The sequence below is a fragment of the Triticum dicoccoides genome, chromosome 5B (genome assembly GCF_002162155.2).
Source record: "Triticum dicoccoides isolate Atlit2015 ecotype Zavitan chromosome 5B, WEW_v2.0, whole genome shotgun sequence".
Lineage (NCBI taxonomy): Eukaryota > Viridiplantae > Streptophyta > Magnoliopsida > Poales > Poaceae > Triticum > Triticum dicoccoides.
The window spans coordinates 675,190,942-675,200,330 of NC_041389.1; the positions used below are offsets into that span (position 1 = coordinate 675,190,942).

A 9,389-nucleotide genomic window follows, 5' to 3' on the forward strand; every position below is an offset into this window, starting at 1 on the left:
GGTATTGCATGCTAGACACGAAGAGGATTAGCATATCCGGACAGATGCCAGTGTGTGCTCTCGCCGACTGGCGCATCTGGTTCTCATCCATAGTTTTCCTCGGATGTGAGGACCTTTTCCTACTAGTATTTTGTCCTTGCGCTTGGTGCACCGTTTCTCAGCATGATTGGTCTTCGCGTCAATTGGCGCAATGGGATGAGATCCACCATCTGTGCAGGATGACAAAGGCACATGATATCCCAGAGACATGGTATTTGGGCATACCATGGCTTTGAAAGGCTGGACAGACATCGCATCAGACACCTCCCGTCTAGGGTCGGGTGACGTGGGGTGTGCTCAGCCTTTCTATGAACCTTGACGTTGGGTTGCTCTGGCAGGCGCCTCTCTATTATTTGTAAATATACAAACGCAATCAATTGCATATCGTTTACGACAAATGTCTCTGTGCTGATCACTGCAGTTGGTTTCTTCAAATAGATCACTTAACTTCCGTTTTATATTTCAAATAGTTTGCTTAACTTCTGGCTTTCAGTTGGCCTCTTTGCGCCTACGCACTTAACTTCCTCTTTCTGCTAGACATGTTGCCCATGGCATTGCTTATCTTCTTGGTTACGGTTTCATTTACTTCGCTTAACTTCCAGGCTACTGTCTCATGTCATAAAAAAGAACCACAAAAGAAACCTATGGCGAATGATCATTGTCAACGCAAATATAGATGCAGTATGAACATAATCATTTGTCACGCTTCAAACAGGTTGTTTCACTTCCATTTTATGTTTCAAATAGTTCACTTAAGTTCCAGGCTGCAGCTCATCTCTGCACCAATTGGCACAACTGGTCATCTAGTGAATATTAAGTTGAACTATAGTTTGCATGAAAGTAGTGGTGCTCAAAGGATACAAGAGACCATTACTCCAGGTACAACTCACCACACACACATCGCATATGTACAAGAAGAGTGTATTTGTAGCATTATACATGTTTAGTAAGTTATTTGATTCAATATTCGCTAATTACTCTTTCTTGATGGATGCCAAAAGTCTCGAAGTCGCATCCATGATATGCTCAAAAGATAAAGAGAAGTCATCCAGAAGTTGATGATAATCTGGAATTGTTTTCTCATCGACTGATAAGATTACCTTCATAATGCTATTGTAACTTTGGTAGTGCACAATCAGAGCCTACAAAAAAATGGGTTATTAAAAATATACCGGTAAGATGGTAAATAATATGTTACCTCAATCTTATTTTATTTTTGACCAATTATTTTATTTTGTTGTTGTGACGTTTTACTTGTGTTGTTCCAAGAAATCGCACTTACCTTACCTGTGTATGCACATGTGTGTGTGTGTGTGTAAAAAATTATGGACAATGTATTCAAGATGATCTTAATTAATTTATGATTGTTGTGGTCTTTGATTCAAATTCACACTCCTTAACATCCAAAGGAAGCTATGAAACTATTTCCACCAAACTTTTTTGTATCTAGAAACTCTATTGGTGGAAATTTTCAGAGTACCTCCACCACCTAGGTTCAAATGTTCATTAACTTGAATATGCTTGTTTTTAGCTATATTTGCAATCTAGTTCGTCCAAGGCTTGAATCCATTATTCTAGAGATAATTATATGGTCTAGTAGTCAAGCATGAACCATGTCATGGTTGCTAATGTCTTAGCGTTACTATTTTAGTTTTCTATTCTTCCAATAACTTAAAGTACTCACCTAAGTAGTGATTATAATTTACAACAAATTAGAGTAATGTCCATTCTAAAAACATACCTTGTATGTGGATGGTTAATGGATGATTTGCGGTGACAAACTAAAAAACCCTTATAAAAATGGAAGGTTCTGATGGAAGATCATTAGTGACTTACTTGTGAAACTCCGTAGGCACTAGGTGCAATAAAGACAACTGGGTGCCCATAAAGCTCTATTTGTTCAGCTGGTCCAATCATGTTTGAGAATGACAAGGTTGTATTTGTGAACATTCGACCAAAGATAAAAGCACCTCCCTAATTGGGTAGTCAAGTTGTACAATTGTAGGCATGAACATTAAAGAAATAAATGGTGTTAGTTTATTAAAAGTATAGGGATTTGTGCAAATTGACTTTGGAAAAATCATATAAGTTCAAATGTACATGAAGTATACCTTTGGACCAAACATTTTGAGGAAACATTCACTTGTCTTATGTGTGAACACCACTTCGAGTGAGCTCTTTTTCCTATACATGGTCTCCTTTGCCTTGCGAACGTATGCAAGTGGATCATCGTGCATGGCTAAATGAATCTTCAAGAGGATCTGACCTAGTTGATTTCCCCATGCCACCTCATTACTCTTATCAGATTTGATCATATTAACATATGTCTGTCCATAGTTGGAAGAAAAAATGATATAATAATGGTATCAAAATTTTTTGAAATAGGTCAAGTTTCAAAAAACATGTAGTCAAACTAGCAACTCGAACTTTGACTTGTAATATATACTTTGTTTAGGTGAACTTCATATTATTAGTTTGGCAAAGAACATATTCTCGTAATATCATCATTCATTGTTGATAGCACGTAACTATGATATATATGATTTTCTTAGTATGAGGATTCTATTTTGCATGTGGTGTTAATTGAAATACCCATAATAAATAATAAAATATATACCAATGGTTTAAGACTCAAGATTCGCTTTAAATTAATTACTTTCAAACTATCTCAAATCCTAAAGCATAAACCTATTGTATGGTACAAATTTACTTGTAAGTTTGACTTCATATTAATTTATATATCTAGCAGACAATGATGTTGGTGCGTACATGCAAAGGACCCTATCTCATACTCCCTCCGGTCCTTTTTACTCTGCATGTTAGATTTATGCCAAGTCAAACTTTGCAAAGTTTGACCAAATAGATATTAAAAAATATCAACATCTACAATAGCAAATATATACAATAGCAAAGTTTGACCAAAGTTTGACTTCATATTAATTTATATATATATATATATATATATATATATATATATATATATATATATATATATATATATATATATATATATATATATATAGACACACACACACACACTATGAAACTATATTTCATAATGAATCTCACAATATTGATTTGGCATTGTGAATGTTGATACTTTTTTTGATAAGTTTGGTTAAAGTAGAGACTTTGACTTCAGACAAAAATTATATACAGACTGAAAAGGACCGAAAGGAGTTACTAAAACATATATGTTGCCACTAGATCTTGTCGATATTTTTTATACTTTAGCCCTCACTACAAGTTGGGCTATTTTCTTATATTTTACCGTGTTGTCGCCAAAGTTTGATGACATCGAAAAATCTATTAGATATCAAGTTGTTAATTTTTTAATGACGCTAAGAACTTGCTATACAATGAGCTAATGCCTTGATTTACACATGATGTCATAACAACTTTGTAGAAATTTACCATTACATTAGTAAGTTTGATTTTTCCTCTTCTTAAAACATGTTTGTCTACTTCAATCATACCTATCACATTTTAACACTTTGGTGCATTACTTAAGATACTTAGTCTTGAACTAGTGCCATATGCAATGTGACCAGACTATCCCAGGGCCGGTGACCTTACAAAAAAAGGCCACCCGCATCAGTAAAAGGTCTGAGGTGGCTACCCACATTCTATGGTGGGCCTCATGACCTCCTCACATAGGGGCATTATACAGCAGGCCTGGGAGGGGGCGCAAACTTGTAAATATGTCCTTTCTTGTGACACCACACAAGAATACTTGCTATAAATACCAGAATATAATTATATTGTTTATTATAAAATCATTGTAAACATCTATGTCATATGGTTCGAGTAACCAAGGAGGGCACTCTCAACCCAAATATATATTAACCTTTCAAACCTCGCTAGTTAGTTTATATTGATACTTGGCTACCCATGTTTGATTTTAGCTTCTCGTGTTGTCTATTTGTATGAATGGTCAAGATTATAATCATTTTTGTTTCACCGGACCCATGAAAGATTCAACAAGATAATATTTTAAAGAATAAAAGAAAGGAAGGCATGCAGCTTCTTCATCTCTATTTATGTGTAACAGCAACGCATGGAAAAGCATGTCGTTTCTACGCGGGTTACATCTATAACATATTCATGTCACATTATTGATGTTTGAATGAACATCTTATTGATATTTGAATGAAACTATAATATTCATGTTGTGTTTTCTATGACCAATGTGAGAGGAATGTCATTTCACTCATGTTTGTAACATTCATGTATCCATGCTTGAGCTTAATAAATGGAAAAGATACCACCCAGGTGTCGGGCCTTTGTAGTACATCTATCATGGGCGGATCTAAACAAGGAGTTTCTAGTGAAGCTCAAACACTCTTCTTCTTCTTTTTTTTGCGGGTGAAGCTCAAACACTCTTCGACTCTAAATGAAGAGTTGTATGCAATAGCACTTGTTCTTTTTTTACGGGAACACTTATTCTAAAAGACACTCAGTAAGAACCATTTGTGGTGAGATCTATCGCAAATGCCTCGTGAGCAATTTGTGAAGAACTTGGACGAGGTACCAAAGACTCCCTTCTGCCGATGGCTAGGAATGCTATTTGGATGGAGATTTCGAGTCATTTGAGACGACTAATTTTATAGTAATTCATACATGCTCCCGGTGTCTTCCATCATGTTTTTTACACATGGACCAGAAAGAGTAATCACTTTGTTCAGAAATATGTAGATGGATTAAAAGAAAGAATTTGCATGCATTTAGACATAAAGAAGGAACAATGGCATGCCTTTGGTGTTTCTTACACATAGCTGCGGGGGAAAATCTTACTTGTAGGCTAGTTGTTGGCCTTATATTGACACCAAGGACTGATCGAAGACATATTTCCTTGGTGTTAATGTCACCTGACATTAAAGAAGGTAAGTTACAGGAGTTAACGTACAGTAAACACCATAGATCAGTCGGCCTTGAGGACTTACCAGACTTGCGAAAGTAATATCGAGATAAAGCGGCAGAAGCTACTCCGAGTAGCACGTCATTTACAGTCTGTGGTGGAGACGCAAAACAACGGAGACGAAATTATTCAGTTTTAGAAGAATTTTTATGCTATAGTTAGGTGTTTAGTGGACATGTCTGATTTCTCTTTTCGTTCCCTCTTACACTGTAAATTAGGAGTTTAGAGTATAAGATTTTATCCAATCCCTCATCACCATCTATGACTGTAAGTGCTAGAGACATCAATATTATAACAAATTAATTAGGTTACGAGTGGTGTGCTAAATTATTCGTGTGTCGCCTCTAGCATATGCTTAATTAGTGTCTAGGGTGTAGATGCTCCAAACAAGCGAACCGAAGGTATCTTCATTCATATACTTACGCAGTTCATGGCATTCTTGACGAACTTGACGTCGTCAAGGCTAAGGCTTCGATGCACAAAACGGCGGTTGTGGTGGTGGAACACACCATCACCATCATCATCGCCGTCGTCGGCCGCAGGCTTGAATACCGTGTGCGGGTCTCTGAGAAACAAAATCGTCGCGGCGAAGAAGCAAAGATCCACCATGGTGTGCCACATGAGCACGAACCAGGACCAGACCCGCGCCAGGGCGCCGGCATGCCGCGGCTGCCGCGCGTAGATGGCGCCCGTACGCACGGACTGTTGCGGCATGACCGGCAGGCTCGTCGGGTCGGCAGCGCTCCGCGCGGACGCCAGGAGGAGTACCATGAGCGACACGCCGTCGCCCAGGGAGTGGTGCGCGCGGATCGCCACGGTGGAGACCACCCCGGGCTCGGAGGTCGGGAAGTCGAGGAGGTGAAACTCCCAACGCGGACGGGAAGGGTCCATCGGGTACACGGACAGCGACGCCACGTAGTCCTCCACGGCCCGGTCCGGGTTAGCGGCCACGGCGACGGGATCCAGCTCCGGCACGACGATGTGCTCGTCCACGTTCACCTTCACGCGTGCCCACCGCCGGTTGCCACCCTCGGTCACCTGTGTATGCATAGCCAGGCAAGTTTTAATCGCCTCTCCGTCTTCAGCTCTTCACTCTAGTTGATATATACTCGATCACTCAACCAGAGCACGTACGTACCTGAATGCAGTGGAAGCGTGGATAGGGGGAGATTAGGTTGGCGACGCCGGCGGTGAAGGCGGGTACGTTTATGGGCGAGCCGAGGCCGATGGTGACGACGACGTATACGTCTTCCATGAGTCTCGCAGTCGGGCTCACAGGCTCCTCCTCCGAGGCCGTCCGTTCATCGGTGTCGGCGGCTGGTGCTCTCGCCTTAGTCCGTACAGACAGTGCTGGCCGGCTTCGCAGATCAGCGGATGCCGAGGGGCGACCACCGATGTCCATGGCTATTAAAATTGCAAGAGTGGCTAGCTAATGGAGCGCTGTTGCATGTATATACAATCAACAATCGACTAGAGCGTCGAGCACCTTCGAGGGGCAAGTCACCAAGGGCACGCGCCATGGCTTCCGTTGGTCCACGTAGGTTTTTCAGTGGGGCTGGAGCATTTATTCCACAGTTTTGCTAGAACTCATCTAAATGAGATATAATTTGGTTTCATTCACCTTTTATAGCCATTAGATGTGATGCTATAAGATGCGTGTGTGCTGACGTGGATTGTATATGTTCTTGTTTTTAAAGAATAATTATATCAAGAAAATGATTTGGTACCTTCCTATTATATGGGCATGAAAATGATTCGTACTACTACCTTCCAATATTATTAACAAATTTAATTAATTAGGTCCCTTCCGCGAGTAGGAATACACTGCTATCTAAAACGGGTGTCATCAAACCTTTTAGTATTATGAATATCAGTATAGCCGGACGTCATTCATCTGAATTTGAAATTTGGGTCACTCGATTCTTTTGGAAAGAAGGCAGTGAAAGAAGGCAGCAGCCTTGTGGAGCACTGGCTGCCGACGGCGGCGGCGGAGCGAGCAAAGGGAGGCCCGGGGGCGCTGGAAAGGCCTCGACTAGGAACGAGCCATACCCGGCGAGGCGAGTCCGCATCTTGACGGTTCGGGGTGTGGGAGGTGCAGGTTCGCCAAGGAATTCGGGGGGTTCGCCAATTCAGAGGGATGGTCAAGTGCGGCGGCAAGCCTGGCGGTTGCGGAAGAAGAAAGGGAAGGAAGAAGTTGACAAGACCATCTGGCCATTGGTTTTGCATCCGATGGTTGATAACGAATCAACTGAACCAAACTCAGTTCTCAGTCAGACTGACCCCATCCTGTCCCTATGAATATACAAATAAACAATAAGTCGAATTAATGATCCACCGTGTGTCATGGAAAATAGTTTGTCCACACACTGCTTCGTGATTAGGAGCAATTGCACATTCTAAAAAGGAAATTGTTCGACCACATAGTTTTTTTTTTGCGGTAAAGTCCGACCACGTAGTAGACAATTAGTACTCCCTCTAAAAATGTTTTATAAAAAGTTAGAGGTAGTAGCGCGGATCGCATGTTTTTTTTTCGGATTCAAAACTTGTATTACTCATTCAAGATATCCTTACAATCCAGAGAAACAAACTCCATCACCTCATCTGGACCAGCCCCGAGCCAGGTCATGGTCCTGCCTTGAGATCTAGCAAACGACGCTAAAGTATCACTAGCTTTATTTTGAGATCTAACTACATGAGTAATACAAGTTTGTCTAAGTGACAGCAAGTACTTTATCTCCTTCATGATGGATGCGTAGATTGATCGGTCGACAACCTCACATGAAATCATGGTAACAGCCTCCAGAGAATCCATCTCCACCACTATCAGAAGATCGCTGCGTTGAAGTGTCACTGAGATCCCTTACATGCATGCACAGAGCTCAACCTCCAAGGCATCTCTACAAGAATATAGGGCTCTACACGATGAGAAGTTAACGACCCCACAGTGATCATGCAAGATCATTCCAGTCCCTGCTATCTCAGACGACACAGAGGAGACATCTGTGTTCAGTTTGTTCCAACCCAGCGCCGGGGGACACCATCCTCTTTCATCTGACACATCTGGCACGGATCGCATGTTAGCCGGTTTATAGTGCGCGTGGTGATCACAGAAGTTGGTTATGAAAAACAGGTGCGCATAAACTCCGGCAATTGCTACACCTACGACAGTTACTGCCTCTAAACTTTTAAGGTCACTTAGTGACCTACCACGTGACACATGTGGTAAGCAATCCAAACAATTAAAAAAAATAATTTAGTGACCTAAAAAGTTCTATAAAAAATTGACAGAGGGAGTACACATTCAGGAAGATAATTCTGTGGTTAGGAGGAAGCCACACGTCTCCCTTTAAAAACAATCTGTATATGCCGTGAGCGTAGTATATTCACATTAACAGGGATCAGATCGCTCGCGCTGTCTTCTCATTCCCGAAGCATCATCACTTGCGCTGTCTCATGATTTACTCGTGAATCTCGTGATATTTGGCCAACAGACATGACACGCAGTTAATTAATTTCTGATATTGGTTGTCGCCTTTAAAGAACAATCGTATTCGGTTGCCATCTTGCTTTTTGACAAAAGTAGTTGCCTTACCTTTCACGCCGTGCTGATCCATCTCCTAACCATGTGATGTATCATCTTGTTTTTCTTTGAGAAAAATGAGTCCATTAACTCAATTTGAGAATGTTTAAACGTACAAAAATAAAACTCAAAGGGAATAAAACAGCGAGACATGGAGTATCAAAACTAGTAGAAGCATAGTCCTGCTTGAATGTTTCTCTCTTGTTTGAGCCGAGTGATTACAACATATCTTATCTAGTATGTTGGCTTCTGGCTCTATGTTCACATGTCTCATCCTTGTCGATGCATCATCACACACGCGTTGTCTCATCATTTACGTGTGATATTTGGCCAACACACATGACACCCAGTGAATGAATTTCAGTTGTTGATTGTTGCCTTAAAGAACAATCGTATTCAGTTGCTATCTTGCTTTTAGAAAAAAGTAGTTGCTTTTCCTTTCACGCCATGCTGAGCTATCTTCTAACTATGTGATGTACCACCGTGTTATTTTGTTTGAGAACAATGAATGCCTTTACTCAGTTTTGAGAATGTTTAAAGGTACACAAATATAGAAATTGCAAGGTATAAAACAACGAGACATGTGTCTGATGCAAGATAATAAACACAAAACGTTTCTTAGTCTAGACAGAGTATAGACCTAATCTCTCAAGGTTCCAAGCACAAAAGTCATCACCACCCTCTTGACGCCAGTCTCGGCTCCCCAGGTCGCTCCCGCGGGCGGCCCGGGAGCGAACCCTAGCCGCCGCCAGCGCAGGCCCCTCCGGCCCCTCCTTCCCTCGCCGCCGCCGGCGGACGTTGCCGGGCGAAGCCCGCGCGGCTCGGCGGCGGCGGGGCCCTTCCCTCCTTCAG

At 41.5% G+C, this 9,389-nt stretch overlaps 1 protein-coding gene across 1 annotated transcript; it reads right to left on the reverse strand.

Annotated features, from left to right (window-relative positions):
- Positions 1–841: 841 nt before the first annotated feature.
- LOC119312544 (O-acyltransferase WSD1-like) lies at positions 842–6,359 on the reverse strand. Its single transcript, XM_037588277.1, has 7 exons — positions 6,096–6,359; positions 5,381–5,995; positions 4,983–5,049; positions 4,834–4,907; positions 2,151–2,366; positions 1,876–2,013; positions 842–1,181 (listed from the first exon to the last, which is right to left on the reverse strand). Exons 1-7 carry the CDS (start codon positions 6,357–6,359, stop codon positions 1,014–1,016), a joined length of 1,542 nt encoding a protein of 513 aa, XP_037444174.1. The 3' UTR covers positions 842–1,013.
- Between the last annotated feature and the right edge of the window lie 3,030 nt (positions 6,360–9,389).

Coding starts and splice junctions, on each gene's coding strand:
- LOC119312544 (XM_037588277.1), bottom strand. CDS start 6,359: ATGGACATCGGTGGTCGCCCCTCGGCATCCGCTGATCTGCGAAGCCGG. Junction 5,996..6,095: donor CACGCTTCCACTGCATTCAG/GTACGTACGTGC, acceptor ATGCATACACAG/GTGACCGAGGGTGGCAACCG. Junction 4,908..4,982: donor ATATTACTTTCGCAAGTCTG/GTAAGTCCTCAA, acceptor CTTTAATGTCAG/GTGACATTAACACCAAGGAA.